Source organism: Sminthopsis crassicaudata, chromosome 2 (assembly GCF_048593235.1).
Source record: "Sminthopsis crassicaudata isolate SCR6 chromosome 2, ASM4859323v1, whole genome shotgun sequence".
Classification (NCBI taxonomy): Eukaryota; Metazoa; Chordata; class Mammalia; order Dasyuromorphia; family Dasyuridae; genus Sminthopsis; species Sminthopsis crassicaudata.
The window spans coordinates 312,587,151-312,611,645 of NC_133618.1; the positions used below are offsets into that span (position 1 = coordinate 312,587,151).

The following is a 24,495-nucleotide window of genomic DNA, read 5'->3' on the forward strand; positions in this document are numbered from 1 at the left end:
TCTCCAGTGGTTTTCTCCATGTACACTTGTTCTATTTTCTCAGCTAGACTACAAATTCGTTTGGGAGTTTGCAGTTTAATTCTTCTACAACTTCTACATAATATGCTCAATAAACATTGTTGAAGAAATGCCTTTTGAGAGAACTTTAAACAAAAAAAAGAGCTGGAGGAAAACAATGAGGAAAGTTATTCACAAACCTTAAAATGTCACATAATCTTGAAATGTGAGTTGTGACATGGGACACCAAAATTAGAGTAAATTTGCTGCAGATTAAAAGGAGACTACTTGATGCAAACTTTTCCTATTTAATGAAAACTGAAAATCTTCAAATTCCCCTTGAAAAATAAAGAAACAAACATTTGATTCCATATTAAAATTATTGCCCTCCAAACAAGATGAAGGCATAATGTGAATCAGTGAGTAGTTTTCCTTGAATAAATATATATGCTTGCATATATATTTAAACATATATAGACTTAATTTTTTAAACTTTAATTTAAAAATCTCATATATTTTAATGAAGAAACAATATAGCTATACCATCAGCATCTTGAATCAAGCCTCAGGTTTCAGATCAGACATTATCTTGAATCCCCTCCCTTAAAAAGAAATTACAAAAAAGCTGTTTGGAAGCAGATTAAATGTGATTTCTTCTCAGGTGCCTACATAGCATTGTGCAAACTAAAGATAAGTTATTCCACACACACGAGCACACACACACACACACACGCATATATACAATAACACATGTGTATATCGATATGTTTATATATACATGTGCACTTATATATTAATATACATACTTTATATAAATACATACATATAAAACATTTTATATATGCAATATATATATATATATAAAGTTTCTCTATATGTATTTGTGCATTTTGGGTTTGTTAGGTTACATTTACTTATAATAATCATTGACTTGTGGATTACTCTTTTGTATTCATGTCATAAGCTTATAGTAGAACAAGTTTCATTTTATTGTATACGGTGAATCATTGGCATAAATTCCTAATATAAAGACTAATAATAATGCTAATGAGGTAAAAGAGTATTTAGTACATGGAAGATGGTGGCAAAATCAGATATGAGAGGACATTGCACGATATGATTTTTTTGGGCATGTTTACTAAGAGTTCTATATGTGGAATATTCTAATACACTGGGAAAACTGCTGTTCACTTAATTTAAATATACTTTTGTTGTTCTTATTGACTTCTTTAATCTATCCAATCATTGGCTGTCATTATATCTTGATAAAATGCCAGGAAATTTAAAAAAAGTACAGATTGAGGATAATTTATTAAGGACATTTAATTGTGGGATAATGAAACTCAAAGCTCCTTAAGAGGTGTGGCTCAACTCAGAGCTGAGACTGAAATATGATTATCTAGCTTTTCATTTTTCTCTTGCTGGGGCTCTTGGAAATGGTGCTAGTGAACTATGGGACCAGTTAAAGGTTAAGAATTGAAGCGTTAGTAAGAGCTCAGCTGTGGCAGTGCTTAATTGAGGCACTTTGCCAAGGATGAACTGATGCAGCTGCCAAAAAATGTCTAAAAAGGCAGGATGCCTGATTAACCTGGTACTTAGAAACTAAAAAAAATTATGTCTCTGTGCAGCAGCAGATTATGAAAGGGATTCTTATAACAGCCACATGTTCCATGACCATTTCTTTCTGTGACAGTTACTTTTCTTGGGACTTAATTAATTATCCATGTGAATGTACCAAATCAGAACTATTTATTCTACTTTCCACCTATATTCCTCTCACTGCTTCCACTGTTTTCTGACATCAAAGAAAGGATTTGACATGAATGTTATTTTTGTACTGAGTATGATTATATAGTTCTTCTGAACATTTCTAACGTGGCTAATGGTATATAGTATGTCTCAAAAGTCTTAGTGTAATTTTATATTTTATAATAATCATATAAGAAATATTAATGCTAAAAACAAAATAAAAACTTAAAAGTTTATTTCACCTTTTAAAAATGTATCTTGTTAAGTGCATTTTGAATGATAAATTTAAAAATTTAATAATATGAGGACAGTCTGTGATTAGGCATTATATATGCAACAGTTTCTAGATAGTAGAAGAGGTCTTCTTGCTTAGTTACCTTAGCTATCTAATATTTTTCTTATATGGTCATGCCAAAATTGTCTTAAAGCTTTCAAATGCAATCCTTTCAGTTTTTCTGTCTTCAGGACAGAAAGAAATATTTTTACAAAGTTAAAAAATTGACTAGGGTAATGTATAGAACAAGATGAATAATTATGTTGAATTTTTAATAGTACCAATATATTTTAATTGTACATAATTAACTGTTAAAAAATTTGGGGGGATAAGTTTATAGCATTTATACTACTAAAGTTATTAAAGATTATAACATCCCTATAACTTTAGGGATGCCCTGCAAAAAACAAAATTGCCAATTAGATTTGTTGCATTTATTATTTATTAACTGCAATGTATAGTATAAAGTACACTAGTTTGTAAGTGAGAAGACTTGGATTTGACTCACTCTTCTAGTATTTAAGTTATCTGGCCTTGGATGAGTTACCTTTCTAGCCATCTAGAACAGTAGTTCTAAAATTTTGTTCTCAGTATTTTTATACTATAAAAATTACTATGGATCTATTGTAGAAAGAGTTTTTGTTTATGTGTGTCACATTTGTAGATATTTACCATATAAGAAATAAAAATTAATTTTTAATTTATAGACCCCTTGAAAAGAATTCAGATACCCTCAGAATCTCTGGACCACACTTTGAGAACCACTGATCCATTAAAGTTCTAATCAGAAATAACCCTATTAAGTCTAGGGGAGATACAAATCTAGAAGGTATCTAATTGGGAATGCAAGAGAAACACGTGAGATCAAGGAGTATGGTAAAGGTGTCTATCAATTTCAAGAATTTACAATGAGTAAAGCACTCTAAGGCTCTTTTCCCTACCAAATTAAGGTTCTTTTTCACATATTTCTTCATAGGACTCTGATTCTTTTCTTGGCATTTTCTCCATTTCTTTCCTTTGACCCAATATTCGATCAGTGGAAACTTTCCTGTAAATGATATCCCTTTCTAAAAGTTCTGGTTTGTTCATTACTTTCCAAGACTGATTCTGTTGGTGCTATACTTTTTCTTTTAGGTTAGCTTTCAATGTCTTTATTCCTTTCCAGTTCTTTTATAAAGGTATTATTTTTCCATCCAATTGGTTCAGGAAAAAAAAAAATCTGTCTCAGACACAGGCCATGACATTAAGGATATATGGGATGAAAAAACACAAAATGCCATGTGACCTGATACTTTCCAAAAAGACAGATACATGAGGAAGGTGAGAACTTGAAAGGTTGATTTGATCAGGGTTGGGATATTGAAAATGAGGTGTCAAAGGCCCTAAATACTAAGACTTCAATCACTATGTAATATTGGTAATTTACTAATTTCTACTTACTAGTAGATAGGGCATGATAGTGATCTTCTTTAAGAACTCAGTATCAAAAAGATCAAATTAAACTAAGATCAAGATTAAAAAGAGTAAGGTGGTATAATGGATAGAGTACTAGATTTGGAAAAAGAAATGTCTGAGCTCAAGTGCTACCCTCAGACACTTACTGTGTGACCATGAGCAAACAAGTTTTTAATTGCATCAGGCAAATTGCAAATTATAGATGGATTGTCCTTCTATAGACTGGGTTCATTTACTGGAAGATCTCATTTCATGAAATCAAAAGTCCTTGATGTGTAATGGTAAAGCAAAAATGCCTCTTTTGGGGGCAGCGTAGGGGACGCAGTGGATAGAGGACCACTCACGAAGTCAAGAGGACCCGAGTTCAAATCTGGCTTCAGATACAACACTTCCTAGTTGTGTGACCTTGGGCAAATCACTTAACCCCAATTGCCTCAGGAAAAAAAAAGCCTCTTTTATCTAATAACCATTGAAGGCCCAATAAAATTTTTCCTACAATATAACTATAAACACTTGCCACTGTAATAAGTACTCTATATACAACAATTCTTTTCCTTTTTACCCATCAACCTAAAGATTACACCCAGTATACTGCAAAAGGAAGTTAACAGCCAGGCATTTATGTGTCTGGAAGATTTAGCATATTTATTAACTATGGTTCTGGCTAAAATCAAATTCGCATCCATTATTTGTATATGCACAATGTGTTGTTCCCTAAGCACCACAGTTGAAAGACAAAAAAATATAAGGCTTGTCCCTGTCCCAGATGAGCTCATAATCCACAGAATCTTATAAGTATCTTACTATATTTTGGGACAAGAGATTTCAAAGGGTTTATAGCAAGGGCAGATAGGATCCCATTCACTAAAATTTTATAAGGATAATCAGTTCAGAAGGGAGGGGAATTTAATTTGATTCCAAGAAATAAATGATGAAGCCTTATTTCTCTTTCCTTTAGAAATATTTCACTTCCATAACAATCTAGAATATGGAGAAATAGTTTTAATTACATCTTTCAGTTAAGAACTCTAGCGAACTTGTGAACATGTAGTTCAAAAAAATTTTTGAATAACTGTCCAAGGCAACAATTGAAGACATGATACAAATTAGCTAAATGTATGATACAAAAAATTAGTAAAAGAAATCATATGGACCAAAGACTTTTTTTTTCCCCCTGGGGTAATTGGGGTTAAGTGACTTGCCCAGGGTCATACAGCTAGGAAGTGTTAAGTGTATGAAGCTGGATTTAAACTCATTTCCTCCTGACTTCAGGGCTGGTACTCTATCCACTGCTCCACCTAGCTGCCCTAAGGAAAGACTTTTGAGATACTGTTACAAATATATAGAGAGAGGTCAAGCAAAAATTTTCACACTGATCATGTATATATGGGAATATATATAAGTATACATATATACATATACATTTATAAATAACAGATATATATGTATAAAGATATACACGCATTATACATGTGTGTATGTACATATATAAGTAAATTCTGCATTCTGAGAGCTTCACTTTCCCATCTGGAAGTGAGTAGCATGTTTCATCATTTGTCCTTTGGATTCATATTAGGTGATTACATTGATTAAAGTGCCTAATTGTTTCAAAGCAGCTTGTATTAATTATATTGGTATCACTGTAAAAATAATTATTTTTTTGGTAATTGAAAAGTACCAAAAATAATTATTTTTACAGTGATAGCAATATCTTTTTTTTTTTTTTTTTTTTTCCCCCTGAGGCTAGGGTTAAGTGACTTGCCCAGGGTCACACAGTTAAAAAGTGTTAAGTGTCTGAGACCAGATTTAAACTCGGTCCTCCCGAATTCAGGGCTGGTGCTCTATCCACTGCGCCACCTAGCTGCCCCAAAAGCAATATCTTTGCATTATTTCATATAAGTTTTCCAAGGTTTCATTTCATTAAATTCATATACTTTATAGTTATTCAACCATTTCCTAATTTATGATTACTCCTTCAGGTTCCCATTCTTTGTCATAACAAAAAGGGTCATATTTTTGTACATTTTTAGTTAATAACTCCTTTAAACTTCCCAGTCATTAATGCTCTCTTCTCCTTTCTCTCATTTTACTCTTGAATGAAATATGTCTTTGTATCAAACTCTGTGTGTATATTCTTCCCTCCTTTGACCAGCTGAGATAAGAGTGAGATTCAAATATCAGCCACTGCCTCTACCAGGTTCTCTTCCTTGTTTATATAAATGCATGCTGATTACATGGAATAATTTTCATAATTGTTCTTTCTCTTTCTCTCAGGCTCCAGTATAATTCTTTCCCTTTCTACATTCTTTGTAACTTAGAAGAACCATATCTAGGCATTCTGTCTAGTTAAGATTTGCCTTCTGACTTCTGATAATGTTAGAGTTCAATGAGACATATATATCATATAAAATGTATAAGCAGTATATTCTTGCTTAGTCCTTTATAAATGTTCATTAATGTGGCTTTTTTAATGTGTCCCTTAATTCTTTACATTTTAATTTTAAAAGTTTCTACTCAATTTGTCTTTTCATCTATTTCTTTACAAATTCATTTTCCCTTCTTCCCCCCATTTAGAATTATATTCACTATAGCTAGTTAAGTTATCCTTGACCGAAAACCCATATCCTTTGCCTTCTGGAATAAGGTATTCCAAGCTTTGTGCTCCTTCAGAGTGGTGGCTGTTAAAACCATGCATGTTCCTGATTATGACTGCCTCAGAAATCGAGTTTTTTCTTTCTCTTAGCTTGTATATGTATTTTTTCTTTGACTTGGAAGTACTAGATTTGGGCTATAATGTACCTGAAAATCCTAATTTGGGATTTTTTGTGGGTTGTGTATATGTGCGTGTGTGTGTGTGTGTGTGTGTGTGTGTGTGTGTGTGTGTGTGTGTGTGTGTTTTGAATTTTTGGAGGAAGGAGGTGACTTTTTTTTTTTTTTTTTTTTTTTTGCTGAGGCAATTGAAGTTAAATGACTTACCCAGGTCACACAGTCAGTAAGTACTAAGTGTCGGAGACCATATTTGAACTCAGGTCCTCCTGACATCAGGGCTGATGGTCTATCCACTGTGCCACCTAGCTGCCCCCAAAGGTAACATCTTTTTTCTTTTTCCACCTTGAAACAGAAATTCTAAAATTCTGGGAAGTTTTTGTTTGTTTGTTTGTTTGTTTTTTTAAGATTTTCTTGAAATATGATATCTAAGCTTTTGTTACTGTCATGGTGTTCAAGTAGTCTGATGAGTTTCTCCTTGATCTATTTTTCATATGTATTGTTTTCACTATGTTTTGTTTTACATTTTCTTCTGTTTCTTCTTCTTCTCCCCCCAGTCTTTTGACTTTGCTTTAATATTTCTTCTTGACTCATGAAGTCATTGGTTTCTAATTTTTGGGAAGTTTGTTAATTGGGCAAAGTTTTGTACTTCTTGTGACAACTTTACAATAGCTTTCTCAATTCTCTTCCATAGTTCTAATTCCCTTTCCATTTTTTCTCTAGTATTCTCTTTCATTAACAAAAGCATTTTTACATTTAAAAAATAAAACAACATGTGTGCTTCATCTCTTCTAGATGAATTTTTGTTCATGTATTATGCTTTTCTTGAGGTTTTACATGTAGATGTTTTGGCGTCATTTTCTTTTTTTGAGATTTGAATCTTAAGAATCCCTGCCACCATCATAGCCTTTTATGGTGGGATTCTTTTTTGTTTGTTTGTTCAGTTTTCCAGCTTATTTTCTGATTTTAGACTAGATGTTAGGACTGGGCTCTACCACACTCTTAGAAGGAAGGTCTGTACTAATTCTTTTGCTTTCTTGGGATATTGAATGTAGTATTCCAGGATCTCAGTTCAGGTTGGGAACCTGCACATTTGCAGTTTTTCCAGAATGCTTTGATTTAGAACAAAGTCTGATGGACTCCTGCCCTTCTAAAAGTTCTGAAAGTTCTTAAACTGAATTTGGGTAGAAGTAATAATTAATTGCTGTTGATCTCAGCTACTATCAGACACTGGGAAGCTCTAATGATTCAGTGGCAAAACTTCTGACTTCCCTTGCATATTGGGATTGTATCTAGGTTGCAGTCACACCACTGTTCCTTGCTTCTGAATCTGATCCTTTCTTGGTAAACAATACAGGATATCCCTAATTGGGAAAGTCATTCCTACATCTGTCTACTCTTGATATGTGTCTCAGAACTGAAAATAAGTTACAGAGCTGTCACCAGTCCCCATGGTAACAGAAATATGTATATTCTTTCTGATTTCTATTTAATAACCATTAGTGGTTTATCATTTTTAACTTTTCCAAAATTCCATTTAAGTTCTTAACTTTTTTCCCGTTTATTTTTAGATAGATTTGTCTAATTCTATAAATGTATACTGATATTTCCCAAATAGTTTAATCTTACTATTTATCTCTATAAATCATTTAGCTTTTTCTTATACTATTTACTTGCTGTGTCATTTATGTTAGGTTAGGTTATGTACTGAGATTGATAATATGTACTGAGATTGATAATTTCCTGTTTATTACTTTTAATTAGATCTACTTTTTCTGTTGTATTGTCTGAAATCATGATTCTTATCCTTGCTTTTTTCAAGTTCAGCTACAATATAACAGATTTTACTCCAACTCATTTTAAATTTGTTTAAGTCTTTGTGTTTCAAGTCTATTTCTTGTAAGCAGCTGACTGGTCAGGGTGTTGATTGCTAAAGAATGGATGGCTGTGACAATTTCTTAAAATAAGAGAACAATGAAGTTTGCTTCTTCATTTGACCATTTAGAGGCCATTTTAATATTATTAATATTAATATTAGTTTTATATTATCAGTAGTATTATTAACTGATCTAATTTCAATATTATTATGTCTCAGATAATAGGGAAGCCCAGGGAAAGAGGGAAAGGTGGAGAATAAATGGTCCCTGAAGCAGTGAAAATTCATACATTTATTCATTAAGTTTGCTATTTTATATGGGCATAATTCATGGTACCCCAAAACAATTACAATAGTATTATCAAAGATCACTAATCACAGATCACCATAACAGACATAATAATAATGAAAAAGTTAAGAATATTGTGAGAAATACCAAAATATGATACATGACATGATGTGAGCACATGCTGCTGGATAAGTGGCACTCATATATTTGCTGGCTACAAAATTGCCACAAACCTTCAATCATATACCTTAATATTATATATAGTATATGTAGATGTATATGCTACATATATAAATGTTTTATAGTTCTCAAAGCATTTTCAGACATGTTATTTGTCATTTATGACAACTCAGTGAATCATATATTATTTTTATATTCAATATGAAGAAACTAAGGCTCAGAAAATTTGAATGATTAGTTCTAAGTAGCTAGAACTAGAATCTGAGTCTTTCGACACAGTCCAATGTTCTTTTCACTATATTGTGTTGGATTCTTTTATTTAGTTGTGTGACCTTGGCAAAGTCACTTCACCTCTATGTCTTAATCCTCTTCCATGTAAAATAGAAATCTCTCTTTCCCCCCCCCTCCCTGAGGCTGGGGTTAAGTGACTTGCCCAGGGTCACACAGCTAGGAAGTGTTAAGTGTGTGAGACCAGATTTGAACTCGGATCCTCCTGAATTCAGGGCTGGTGCTCTATCCACTGCGCCACTGCCCCCTAAAATAGAAATCTCTACCTTAAAGCATACTGGGAAAACAGAAGGATATCAGATGGGTGAAAGTGCTTTTAACACTATAACCTACAATAGAATGACAATGAGAGCAACAATAACAACTTATATTTACATAACATTTTAAAGTTTAAAAAGTGTTCTCTTTACAATAACCTTGTAAGCATTTTCATACCCCTTCTATAGAAGAGGAAAATGTGAGGCAGAGCACTCAGCTTATAAATGCTGGAACGGGGGATTCAAACACAGGCCTCCCTTGACTTAAACTGAGTGAGAACCGGCTGCTTTACAATGTGTTGCCTCCTATATATGCCAAAGAACTTTGAAAAAGGAGGCTATTATAGAAATGCAAGGTGTTTTATATGCAACTTTCATAAAAATGCATATATACTGTATCTTGTGCAATTCTATTATTACTCAGATTTGATTATAACATGGATCCAATCAACCAAGGCTCCTGAAATACAGCAACTATTTAAGAGTAAAAAGCTGATGTGATATAAATGTTAGTTCTAAAAAAAATCTATTATATGTAGAAAAAAATCCAAAAATGATAAAATTTATTTATAAATCTCTGTTACTCCTAATGGGGTTTGGCTAATATTTTTTATCCATATATCTATATAAATATATGTAGTATTTTGTATAGTATTTTTGTTTATTATTTCACACAAACTTAAGCTTTTTCAGCTTTCTGATATTTATGCCACTCAAAATTCTGATTGCATTAATCTGTATATTTTCACTTATGTAATACTTAATTGCCTCCTATCCCCATTTATTCACAGGTGTTTGCACAGTAATGGTTAACAGCCATATGCAACTCCTATAGAAGATAATTCAACTCTCTCCCCTAGTCACATGACTAGAGAGGCAGATACTTTCCATTTATTAAAAAAAAAAAATGTAGTTCATCTAAGTATTCTTAGGAATTTTTCTTGTGGCAGAAAAGTTGCCCAAGTTAACAAGAGTTAAGGTGACTAATTTTCATGCTTTTCTTTAGTATTTAGGTTTTGCCTGTCAACCTAGCAACTAAGCAACTCAATTTGTTCAAGTAAAAAAAAAAAAAAAAAAAAAAAAAGTATGATTCTGGCTCTGAAAAGAAGATTATTTGAAAAAAAAAAAAAAGTAGTTCTAATGCAACTAAGTGCTTAGAAGAAATACCACAAATAGTTTCAGGAAAAGGATTTGAAAAAGGTACTAAATTATGAGGTGCTGCAAAACATCAAAGAAGAAAAGCTAGAAAAATTTTAAAGCCACTACCAAAATGAGAAATGTGATTTTCTTAATAAATCCAACTGTGGAATTGACAAAATTGGATTAAGTTTGAAGAAATACAAGTAAGGGACTAAGATGTCATGCCAGAGAGTTGGGGGGAAGGATAGGGTAATGGGGTGGGGTAGAATAACAGTAAAGCAGAAAGGATTAACAAAATTTTGTTCAAAACATATAATGTAATGTGCTTATTTAAAATAAAGCCTTTACCAGAGCAGGCAGTAAATTCCTTTGACTTTTAATTATTTGATGTGAAAAGCATTTTTATGCAGTTTTGTTAAATTATAGTTCTTAAATTCCTGAAGAAATTTTTTTTGCTTTTTTTTCCCCCTTTTTTGTATATTTTGGGAAATTGGAGCCTACAGAGTTTGTGCATTATCAGAAAGAAATAAAATCAGTTGCCCTAATTTTTTTTTGCATCATTCTCCAAGTTACAGACCTTTTTAATATTATATTACACTCTGAATGCAACATCATGAATATATGTGAACTCTAATGCCTTTAAAAATTGCTTCTATTTTTGTCATATGCCAAAGTCTATGTTAGAAGTTCAACCAAAAAGGCACAGGATTTCATTAAAGGCCAAAGCTAATGGAAATTTCTCACTATTTTAAATCTCATGATATAACTTTGGAATTCCTGAGTGATTTGGCATAACCAGTCAAAACTGATGAGAACTGATTAATCTTGGAGCTGTATTAAGAGGCAGTAATCAAGAGGAAAAAAAAATTTTAAATGGAGCAGTAGATTTTTAAGGCAGAAAGACGAGATAATAAAATAAAAATTTCCTGCTACAACATCTTAGTCTGAACATCAACTATTAACCAGGCTCCTGGTTTAATGATCTATTTAAGATTCCTCTGGAAACAACACTATTTGGAGATGTTTCACAGAATATGTTTCCTAGAGATGGGCTCTGCAAGCAGCAGCTTTTTGTATCCATCAATAAGAGTCAGCTAAGATAAAGCTGACAAATCGAGAAAAACATCAGACTTGAAAATGGTGGGCTTGTAAGACACATTATGTTTTATACAAATAAAAAGATTTATTTAAGTTCTCTATTAGATTGAATTAGATTCAGAAACTTCTATTGGAGTTTTAAAGGCAAATCGGAAACTATTTCCTGGAATGACTCTTCACAGCATGCCTTTTGCTATTTGGATTATATTTCTTAGATTCTGAAGAAATCTTATGCTTTTTCCCCCTTCTGTGCATTTTTGGTGCTGAGCTGTATCCGGTTTTCCCACACTCCTGCTTGTCAGAGAGAAGAAACCACAAAAATGTAGCAAAGCAAAGTTTGTCCAAAGAGCTGCAATTCCATCTCAGGAGGATAAACATTCCTAGTGCCAAGAAATGAGTACAGTACACCAGCACCTTCAAATATATAACCTCGCTGTGTGGTATAGCAACCCACCTACTCACTAGTTCAATCTAGTCTACCACTTATAATAGTAGGATTACTTAACAGTAGCCTAGGATTACACCAAAAGAGACCAAACTGTGAGACCTGAAAGTTATACATATACTAACTCTACCAGCAAAATGTCTACTTTTCAAATGCTCTTAAAGATAATCTGGTATGAACACTAAAAGAGATTTGGCAAAGAAAGTTGGAGTTCCTTCCCATTTTACCAGTGACCTTCATCCATGAATTTCATTGTCTTTATTAATCCTTCCTTGGAACTCATAGAGGATCAGATTTCATACTTAAGAGAGGTCTTCTAATACAATCTTCTCATTTGCTAGTTGTGAAAACAGGTCCAGAGATGTTAAGTGACTTGTCCAAAGTCACATAGCCATTTTAACAGCAGAATTGGATCTGGAACCCAGGACTCAACTCCCATTTCAAAGTTTTCTCTGTAGAGCTGGGCCAGTAAATATTTTTTTTTTTTTTTTTTTTTTGTGACCAATAAATCTATTACTGTGCAAATCCAGGATTTTGACTTTTTTTGGGTTGTGTGGTGATTTAATAATATAATTCAGCAGCCACAAAGGACAATTTTTGACTCAGATACTGAATTGAATCAAAGACAGAAGAGAAGCAGCAGCAGTTTCTTTCTCTCAGTTCCAGTAGTCTTTGTTGGAAACTAGAATTAGTTGATCATGTTAAATACTAATAAACATAAGATGTTAATGAAACATAAGGGAAACAAGGAAAATCTCACATGCAAAAAAGCATGCTCAAAAGCATGTCCCATAAAGTCATCTTGAAAAGGTTCTCACTTTAAAAGTGAAGGCTAAAAGAAATAGTATCCAAAATTATATCCAACTAGTGACAAATAAGTTGGGAATTCAGTCTTCTAGAATTAGATTTAAGTTTGAAAAAAAAAATCTCTTTTTAGTATTAAATGTATTTTATTAAATATGTATTATATAAATTATATATATAACTATATATTAAATATATGGAATATTTCACAAAACTGTTGAAACTAAAATCAATTAAATGAATTCATCTAATTGATATCCAAGTCCACATTTGCCCATTAAAAAGCCTGAAAAAAGATAAAAGTTTCCCACAAAGCATAAGATTCAGACTCTGTTTAAAAAAAAAAAAAAAAAAGTTTGTGAAAGCAAGTATGGCTTTCAGTTTCTGGAAATTAGGATGTCTCATTTGATTTCAGTTGTGGTAAGGTAGTAGTCCCTCAGTACTATTCATTGACTACCCACATATTCACATCAGTTGGGAAATAGAAATGCAACAACAGTCTCAATCCTGGAGGAGCCTAAAAACTAATAAGGGCAGTTGTAAAAAAAACAAAACAAAAAAAAAAAAAAAAAAAAAACACACACATTAAAATACATTTAACAAAAATGAAAACAGATGAATAATCATTAGCGAACGTACCAAAAGTAAACCATCTGATTTCTCCTAGATTGTCTGAGTATTTACAGTGAATAAATAGCACTAGGAAGACTTTAGAAAAGACTAAGTACTCTCTCCTCAAAACAAAAGCCTGTTCTTGAAGGAAGGAAAATAATGCAATAATATTTCAGTAATAACAATACCATGACCTAGACAAGATATTGACCAAAAAAAAAAACAAAAAAAACAAAAAAAACTTACTTGGAAACTCTTTGGGATGACATCTTCCTAAGCACCTGCTTGTGATTGGGAGGGGGTTTGGGGACCAGGGATGAGGAAGAATTTGGAGATGGCACCACTTTCTGTGGCAGACTGGTAGGCTTCTGACCACTGCCAGTGGTACTGGAGATTCTGTAGCCTGCATTATGTATAGACCACAGATTGGAACTGGGTAATATGAGATTGCCAAAGATTGCCTGCAAAAAGAAACAATGGAAAAAGATTGATGCCTTCTATTAATTATAACCCATCTGCAACAAAAGTCTTTTACACTTGTTAATTACAAAGAATAATACTGGAGAAGCCCAATGAAATAGAGAATTAGGGGCCGCTAGGTGGCGCAGTGGACAGAGCACCAGCCCTGAATTCAGGAGGACCCAAGTTCAAATCTGATCTCAGACACTTAATACTTCCTAGCTGGGTGACCCTGGGCAAGTCACTTAACCCCAGCTTCGGGGGGGGGGGGGAAGAAATAGAGAATTGGTCACCCCCCCATATATATATATATATATATATATATATATATATATATATATATATATATATATATATAATTCAGAGGGATTGGTGGCCAAGAATTGAGAATACTGAATCTGAACCAAAGACAGAAGAGTGTACATCACAAGATGTACAGTAGTCTGAGACAGAAATGAGAAGACCTGAGATCTTGTCATTGCTCTGCTACAAATTAAAAATATGACCTTAAAAAAGTTCTCAGAGTTTCCCTAAAATGAGATAAATAAAAAAGATCTATTAGAAAGACAAAATGAGGTAATTGTGGTACAAATACGTCAATGTAAAATCAATAAACAGAAGATTGCCTTTTGCTTAGAGGGAGATTTTATAGAAAAATCACTAAAGATCTAGAAATCATGAAAGTTAGTATCTCTCTGTAAGAAGTGATGAAAAAGTAGACTGTTCAATTCAGCAATTGTTTAGATAGTGCTCAAGTGGATTGATTTACTTCTTCTGTGGCTCAGTGTTTTCTGATTTCAAATTTCAGCATTATTTCTAATAGTCCATAATATAAATCAATCTCACCAAAATTCTTGTTGTGAAATAAAATTGTAGAAAGGAAAAGCTGTAACAACAACTATTACTCAGTGATTTTCAGAAAAGGCTTTTCAAACACTTGATTCCATCTCAAGCTATTTTATATCAAACCAGATGTATCGATTGTTTTATTTCTCCACATGTTAAGAGTGGGAGAGAAGGAGGGTCTTACACCTAAAACATTCCTCAAAATTTATTTATACAATGAGAGAACTGCCATCAGATGGAGAAACTAATATAAATGACTATAGTGACAACTCAATCATTTTCCCTAGTTGTTTCAAGTTTCTAGTTTTTTAAGTCCCAGGCTCACTTCCCTAGGTGTTATTCTTAACCCTGTACTCTTTCTCACCATCACCATCCTACCCCTATACCTGTTTTGTTGCCAAGATCTATTAATTTACCTCTGTAACATCTTTGGTACATGGTCCCTTTTCTCCTTTAGCAGGTCCTCATCACTTCACCCTCACCCTCAGACTATTTCAATAGTCTATAGCTGGGTCTGCTGGCCACAAGTTTTTCCTTACTTCAGTCTATTCTGTACTCGGTTGTCAAAGAGATTTTTTAAAACACAAGTCTGACCATATCACTCCCATATTCAATAAATTTCAATGGCTACTCATCACTTCCAGAGTTGGGTGTAAAATTGGCTGTTTGACTTTTAAAGGCCTTCATAGCATTCTCTACCCCACAATCTTTTTTATCTTCTCACATCTTACAGCCTTTCCTCTACCTCCTGACATATGTTTAAGTTCAGAGTCAGGGGCCTCATAGCTATTCCTCAAGCAAGACTCTATCTTCCTTACCCCAAGTGTTTCCCTGATAGTCCACAATGCTGAATACTCTCTCTTTATTCTGCTTCCAGGCTTCCTTTAAGTCCTCAGCTAAAATACCACCTTTTATAGGAAGCCTTTTCAGATCAACCTTAATTCTAGTCCTTTCCCTCATTTGATTATTCCCAATTAATCCAGTAGATAGCCAGTTTGTACATAGTTAATTGCATGATGTCCCCACTTCTACCCTCACAAAATAAGTGTGCTTCTTAAGAGCTGAGATTGTCTTTTTGCCTTTCTTTGTATCCCCAGTACTTGGTATGGTGCCTGGCACATAGTAAGTGCTTAACACATTTATCCATTGACTGATAGATTGACAAGTTAAAGTCTGAGAATAAAACCTTAGGTAGACTTAGATGGAAATGGAATTCATCATCAGATGGGAACAGAAAATAATTCTTCGATATTATGAGGACTAGAGACTTCATCAGCATTTCCAATGAAAAACACCAATCTACATTTATTCATTTTTGCAAGATAGAAAGTTCTATATCTCTTCCTTAAGAGGAGGTTTGTATCATTACTCAAAAGTCTAACATTTAGCAGTGATGTGTATATGGCAATTAGTTTTGTGTTCTTTATCATTTTTAGCTTTTTCACTAAAAAGCAGATTTGTCTTCTGGCCTTTTGAGAACAAATGTTAGCTTCAGAAAAATATTATTAAATTAAATAGTTTTGGTTGTATAAAAACATACACATTATTAGTCCTTTATTAAGTTCTACTATATTATGATGTAAAACAGAAAGCTGTTATTTATTTTTCATTGTAAACTCATGAAACTATTGCATTCATTGTGCTTCGTTTAAGAGCACTATGTTATTTGCATTCAAAATATTCAATAAAACAGTAAGCAGAAACAAGTCCTTCAAACTTTGCCCCCATCAACCAAAGAAACTGAAAAACCAAAAATACAGAATACAGAAATCTATTGAAGAACTGCACTCTTTAAAACTCCCACATATCTAGGATTTTTAATGCTTCAAAACATGTTTTGATTGCATCTTTGTGGAGGGAGTGGGAAAGAAGAGAGAGAGAGAGAGAGAGAGAGAGAGAGAGAGAGAGAGAGAGAGAGAGAGAGAGAGAGAGAGAGAGAGAGAGAGAGAGAGAGAGAGAGACTAAATTATATAACATTTCTATGTAGAGATAATATTTAAGCAAATTCATGGTCTGATCACTTAGAATCACAGAATCACTCCAGCATAATTTAGTCCATCCCTCTCACATTTACAAATGAGGAAATTGAGACAGGATATTTAAATGGCTTGCCAGAGTTATATAATTAGTTTGTGGCAGAAGTGAAATGGAACTTAAATCTCTTGGCTTTCAGGTCAATCCTTTTTCCTTATTGCTATAACTTAGATCAATATATTCTTATAAAAGGGAAAAATTTTTAATTACCATAATCTTATAGTTCCATTACTTGTAGTGCCTATACTCTAACCTGATCTCTTAGCACTCTGTACTCCATGTATACACATAAATTGTACTTTGCATTATATTTTCCCACATAGATGTTTTATTATTTTTATTACATTGTAAAAGCCTTAATGGCAGTAATTATTTAATTTTGTATTCTGATTCAGGGATACAGACTGTATCTTATTGAACTCTTCCCTGACAACTTACACATAATAACCATTTGAAAAAAAATTTAAATTAATTTTTATTTTTATTCTGAATTTCACAAATACCAAATAAAATGGGTTATTTTTAAAGTATATAAAATGGAACAGAAAAAAAAAAAGATAGATCCTTTCAATAAGTATATAGGAATGGACGAATTAGTAGGGATAGGTTTGTCCTGGTGCTTATCAATGACCTAGAAAATGAAGACTTATCTAAGGAAATTCATCCATGGAAATTCTACGTAGGAGATCACTAGTTGGTGCAATCTATGTGTGTTGGCAATCACCTGCAGAATAAGGGTCACACAGTTCGTTATCAGTTAATTTACAGAGAATGTAGGAGTTTTGGAAGCACAGGTGATTTCCTCAATCTATATACTAATATATCAACTATATACTAATATATCAAATCATTTTTGCTATATTTGACTGGCTTCTTTCTTGGATGTGGGAAATAGTTATGCTACAGAGAATCGACTCACAAAACCACAGTTTGAAGACTGGCTGAGCCCCAGGAAAAAGACAGGAAAGGCTCTTCTTCTCCCACATGTGTTTGGCGAACATAGGGGTACTTGTGGGTGGGATGGAGGAGTTTCTGATAGAAAGAACACAGACTTCATCTTGGAAGGTGAAAGGGGGAACAAAATCTGAAATCTTTTACCAGTAAGCTAGTACTGTTCACTGATTAAATCCTCGGAATCAGAAAACTTTCTTTCCTTCAGCCCTCACTTAGGTTTCATGTTACTAGATCTTGGGCCTGGATGACCACCTGCAATAAAAAAATTGTCCCATATTCATAGTTAGAAGAATTGAGAAAGGCAATGATACAAGTAAATGTAACATTTACTTGTATTACTTCTTACAATGGATCCATTTCTCTTGCTTTAAAAAAAATTGTTATTTTTTTATTTTTATATAACATATATTCTCTCAAGTCTCTTCTCCCTCTCCTTCCTACGTTGTCATCCTTTACACGACACAGAATTTAAAAATAGAGGAAAACAAATTCAGCAAAACTAGCCAACATATTGAAAAAATCTGGAAGGCAGTAATTGAGATTCATGGTTTCCAACCACTGGAAAGCAGGGGGTATTTGTATCTTCTCACAGCTCTTCTTTGGAGCCAAGTTTGGTTATTATAATTTCAGTTTCATTTGTTTTGATAGTTTTCTTCTTTTTACCAACTTCGCTGTAGTCATTGTGTATACTGTTTCCTGGATTCTGCTTCTTTCACTCTGTATCAGTTCAAATGTTCTCCCATGATTTGCTGTTCTTATTATTCATCATTTCTTACAGCAGAGTCTATTATATTTATTATGTACCATAATTTATTTAACTATTCCATAGTCGATGGGCATCTACTTGGTTGCCAGTTCTTTTCTACCACAAAAAGTATAGCTAGAAATATTTTGGTGTGTACTGACATCTTCTTTTTGTCAGTGACCTCCATCTAGCAGAATCTTTGTGTCAAGAAATATGAACTAAACACTTAGCTACTCTTTTCACTTAATTTCAAATTGCTTTTGAGGCTGGCTGGCTGAATTCACAGCTTTGCTAGAAAACTGGGCCTCTTTCCATTGCCCTTCCCCAATTCTGACTTTTTTCTTTTTCAATTATCTTTGACAATATACTGGGTGTGAGATAAAACTTCAAAGAGTTGTTTTAACCATTTCTCCATTAAGTGATCTGGAACAGTATTGTATAAAGTTGTCAATAGTTTGCATTCTTCTGAGAACCATTTATTCATATTCTTTGTGGGTCCTTCACTCTTAATTTAGGAGATAGGGATTTCCAAGTATTGAGAAAGTCTATATTATATAATAAGGTATGCAAACATATTTTAATGTGGTTATTTCTGGCTGCTAAAATACCTGAGTATTTGTGAGCCTGGACTGAGATAACAAGATGAGCAAAAAGACCATGCACAAAAAGACTCAGCTACAAAGTCCACACCAGTTGGTCATAACTCTGAAGGGGGAAGGGTGGAAAAGCTTAAGCTACTGTTCAAACAAAAGGGCAGCAGGGAAGGCTAGACAGACCACCCAAGAAAATAAGGCAGCACTTCCAGTTGCCAAAGATATACAAAACTCTTCAGTGTATCCTTCTGTCTCTAAAATGAACTTTTTTTCTTCTAAACTCTTTTGAGAGGCTTTTAATAGTTCTAAATATCTAATTCAGGGTTAACATGGATAATGAAGGAGATAAAACAATCCAGTCAGAAGCCAGGATGCTGCCATTATACAGAATGAGACTATATATATATATATATATATATATATATATATATATATATATATATATATATATATATATATATATATATCTCACATCCATGATCTTCTTATAATAAGAAATAACACCTCCTCAAGTGAACTAATCAGGCATATAAAGTGGCAGATGCTGAGGTTTACATCAAACAACTTATTTCTTTGTCAAACAGAGCCTAGATAAGACTATGATTTCTTTCAGATTCTGTGAGCAATGCAGTACAAAAAGACTAGGCTCAGGAAAGACAAGCATCCAAATGTTACCTCTAACACTTTGTGGCTTGTGACTATGAGCAAATTATTTGGTATCTGTCTCTGTTTTCCCAACTATAGAGTAGCAAAATGATATTGACTGCATATAGTTCACAAGGATCTCATGAGAATCAGACGATACAAACACTTCACAAAATGGCAGGTTTTTTTGGTGGAAATTAATTGCTATAATGAACTCCTGGCAAAGAAACCTCTACCAATGAAGATCAGCATGGGGAATTTCCAATCTATGGACATTTTAGGACTCTGAAGCACTTACAGATTAAATGATTTGCCTAGGGACACATAGCTTGTAATGAGTCAAAACAAGAATCTGAACTGAAATCTCTCTGACTCTAGAACCAACACTAATATCCACTATTCTCAGACTGTCTCTCTCATGTTATTATTTTTTCTCAGTAAGATGCAGTGAACAACTCAATAACTATTGTTGGGAGACTGAATGAGTTAACTCTTTTGGGCAACTTCTAAAAATGTCTTAATCAATGCCAGATAATAATTTATATACTCTGAGAAAATATTTTACAAGCTGATGTTGACTCTTCTGGATTACTTCTCTCTTTGATGTTTAAAAAATATCTGAATTTGTAGATTTACTATTGAAGCAACCTGGTGACACATTTCTTTTAATCTTTTCTTATAAGTCAGCTTATCCTACCTTTAATCATTTTCCTGTTTTTTTTGTTTTTTTTTTTGTTTTTTTTCCCCTTTAACCTCTCAAGTCAATGAACTAATTTTCAAAGCCTTTCTTAACTGCCTGAGTCAGGAGAGATTAGTCTAAATCCAAAATATGCCTTACTGTATTAGATTATCCAAAGCTATGTTAATTCCAGATTCTTCATTTTTATAGTACTATTTTCTCCATCTCTGTATTCAGCACAGAAAAATGACTAGTTATTTTGAATCAGAGTATGTGCTTTCTTTATCTTATTAAGAATTAGTTTCTTGTTAGTTAATTTGGTAAGGCTATATTTCTCATTCATGTTTTCTGATTAATGAAAATGAATTTTATCTATGGTTTCTTGCTTTCCACTCATATTTATATTGGAGTGTTTCTTAATAATATCCAATATTATCTAATTAATAGTGGCAAATATCACTGATTAGTAATAATATCTAATAGTAATAATAATAAAGTCTCAGTTTTTTCATCTATTTTAAAGTGAAGAAGTTGATGATCCTCTGAGAATCTTTAGGACTCTCTATATCTCAATCTATAAGTGTGATAATAAAATTGCTCAATTTTGTTGTTTTCTAAGTTAATGTACATCATAGTGGCCAAGGAAAACATAAGACTTGAGATGAGGCCATATATTTTGGGGATTTAACAAAAAGTCTTAAATTCATATTAAATGTAATATTAATTCCCTTTAAAACTGAAAAAAAATGCCTTTCTTTAAAGCAAACTTGGAAATAAGCCATTAACTTATTTGGTCAATTATAGGTAGGTTCTATTTTGTATGTGGTCCATGAATGACATTTTATTTACAAATCTTAACAATTATTTGTATATGAAATTTATTTATACTGTCCCTATCTTTGTTTAAATAATTATCTTATTTTAACAGCATAAGAAACTCAATACGATGGGTTCTATTTTATTTACCACTAAGAACACATCATTATATAAACCTTGAAGTCACATGTTCTGTAAGCATTTTTCATATGGATGGGGTCCACGAAATGAGATCTTCTCTTTAGCCCATCTTTCACAATGATACTACATTCTTCACATGCCCATAGACAAACAAACAGATACTAGCCATAAATCAGAGTGAAATGATGGAAAGAAGCTGTTCACAATGTAGCTGTAGCAAAGCAACTTTTAAAAGACACTGGGCACTTTAAAAATGTCCATATAAAGCACAAGAGCTATCTTTAATAGCTGGTAAACATACTGCTCCTTAATGAATCCCAAACCATCTGAATTCTGCCAAGTCATGGTTTAAAACATGATTTAAGAATTTTCACATTTTCTTCCTTAACCCTGAGGCTTCTTTGGATAAAGCAACAAAAACTGCTGTAATTAGGTGAAAATGCTTCTCAATCAATCATTCAAAAAACTTTAAGCTAAGTTTAAAAAGCAAGTTGATCAAGTAAAATGACTTCAACCAAGAGATCTGCTTTCAGTTGATTTTAAAATTTCTTCACTCTCTATGGATTTTACATAAAAGCATCAAGTTAGCTGTAGGAGACTTCTCCAGAAACAGAGCATGTGTGATTTTCTAGCACAGAGCCAAGGAGTAAACCATGTAGAGGGAGAAGAGGCTGCCTATTCTCCTTCCCCATCATCATCTGGCTGGAAGAAGGACAATTCCAGTTCTTCAGGGTCTACAGAAGGTTGGAATTCCTCTCTACTCGCCAATAGATTCCCCAGATAAGGGAAGTAAGGAGCTAAGGGCAGATGAAGTTCTTAGCTCTTCAAGAAGCCTACCTGGAAAGTGGATTAGACTTGTGATTGGAAAGAGCCATCTACAACCAGAGAGAGAACTATGGAGATTGAATATGGATCAAAGCATAGTATTTTCACCTTTGTTGTTGTTGTTGTTGTTTTGCTTGTTTGTTTTTTCTTTGTGTTTTTTCCCTTTTGATCTGATTTTTCCTGTGCAACATGATGAGTATGGAAATATATTTAGAAGAATTGCACGTTTAATCTATATTAGATTGCTTGTTGTCTAAGGAAGGGAGGAAAGGAGAACAGAGGAAGAAAAATTCAGAATACAAAGTTTTGCAAAGGTGAATGTTGAAAATTATCTCTGCATGTATTTGGAAAAATAAAAAAAATCTATTTACAAGTTAAAAAAAATAAATATAGCATCTTATCATCTAGGAAAAAAAAAAAAAGAAAAGAGTCTGCCTGGCAGAGAGAACATATGCCTAAAGGGAACTTCTTTAATACCTCACAGGATGGGAGACAAATACTTTCAGCAACCAGGAATTGGGAGTGACTCTTTAGTTATGAGTGTTTTATAAGCCTGAGCCTACTATCCCACTGGAATCTGTATGAACATGTGGAAAAGGGTGTCACAGACTTTGGGGAGGGAGGATCTTTCTGTACCAGCTGTTCTTTTTGTACCTTACTAGTAAATATCTTTTTCTAAAAGCTCTTAAAGTTAACTGATGAAATGATTCTCAACTAAAAATCTTAGAGGGAAGTACTGTACTTTTGTTCATGACATGGAGTTCAAGAGTCACCCTTGATTCTTCAAGGGTACCTCTAGAACCCTAAGGGGAAGATGTCATAAGCTTTGCTCTGGGAAGCTGAATCATCAGTGGGAGTATGAGTTGTAATAGAGATTTTTCAGACCTTAAATGGGTTACACATATTAGTAACAACCAACATAAGCGGTCAAGAACTATAGCTAAAAGGCATATTAGTATAAATCATTACTGATCTTACTATTTAACTCTGTCATTCAGATACAAAACCTCAAAATGTAAGCACAATGGGAGTTTTAAATATGAGAATAAGCATTAGAATTTATAACTAATTCAAAACAGAACAGACTACTATTAGTTTAGAATCTACTTTTTTTTTCTTTTTTTATTATAGCTCTTTATTCAAAAGATATATGCATGGTTAATTTTTCAGCACTGACAGTTGCAAAACCTTTTGTTCCAATTTTTCCCTTCCTTCCCCCCACCCCCTCCCCCAGATGGCAGGTAGACCAATACATGTTAAATATGTTAAAGTATATGTTAAATATAATATATGTATACATGTCCATACAGTTATTTTGCTGAACAAGAAGAATCGGACTTTGAAATAGTGTACAATTAGCCTGTGAAGGAAATCAAAAATGCAGGCAAACAAAAATACAGGGATTGGGAATTCTATGTAGTGGTTCACAATCATTTCCTTGTGTTCTTTCGCTGGGTGTAGCTGGTTCAGTTCATTACTGTTCTATTAGAACTGATTTGGTTCATCTCATTGTTGAAGAGGGCCACGTCCATCAGAATTGATCATCATATATTATTGTTGTTAAAGTATATAATGATCTCCTGGTTCTGCTCATTTCACTCGGCATCAGTTCATGTAAGTCTCTCCAGGCCTTTCTGAAATCATCCTGCTGGTCATTCTTATAGAAAAATAATACTCCATAACATTAATATATCACAATTTATTCAGCCATTCTCCAATTGATGGACTTCCACTCAGTTTCCAGTTTCTGGCCACTACAAAGAGGGCTGCCACAAACATTTTGTATATTAGGTCCCTTTCCCTCCTTTAATATCTCTTTAGGATATAAGCCCAGTAGTAACTGTTGGATCAAAAGGTATGCACAGTTTAATAACTTTTTGAGCATAGTTCCAAATTGCTCTCCAGAATGGCTGGATGTATTCACAATTCCACCAACAATGTATCAGTGTCCCTGTTTTCCCACACCAACATAGAATCTACTATAGGAAATCATATGTTCCCTAGAGAATCAACCAAAAAACTGAAATAATTGACAACTTTAGCAAAGTTGCAAAATATAGAATAAATCCACATAAATCATCAGCATTTTTATACATCACTAACAAAATTCAATAGCAAGAGATACAAAGAGAAATTCCATTTAAAATAACTGCCAATAGTATAAAATATTTGGGAATCTATCTGCCAAGGGAAAGTCAGGAACTATATGAGCAAAACTGCAAAACACTTTCCACACAAATAAAGTCAGATCTAAACAATTGGAAAAATATCAAGTGTTCTTGGATAGGTCAAGCGAATATAATAAAGATGACAATACTCTCTAAACTAATCTATTTATTTAGTGCTATACTAATCAGACTCCCAAGAAACTATTTTACTGATCTAGAAAAAAATAACAAAATTCATCTGGAAGAACAAAAGGTTAAGAATTTCAAGGGAATTAATAAAAAAAAAAAAAAAAAAAAAAGCAAATGAAGGTGGCCTAGCTGTACCAGATCTAAAACTATATTATAAAGCAGCAGTCACTA

General features: G+C 33.2%; 1 protein-coding gene across 15 annotated transcripts in view; it reads right to left on the reverse strand.

Annotated features, from left to right (window-relative positions):
- The window catches only part of TTLL5 (tubulin tyrosine ligase like 5), a 402,838-nt gene that overhangs the window by 56,116 nt on the left and 322,227 nt on the right, over nt 1-24,495 (reverse strand). For all 15 annotated transcript variants that reach the window (XR_012486466.1, XR_012486468.1, XR_012486467.1 and 12 more), the window contains one exon: nt 13,477-13,691. Coding sequence is in view for 12 of the 15 variants with exons in the window: in XM_074289958.1 (XP_074146059.1) it covers nt 13,477-13,691 (215 nt within the window). In the remaining 3 variants the exon portion in view is untranslated. The remainder of the gene's footprint in view (nt 1-13,476; nt 13,692-24,495) is intronic.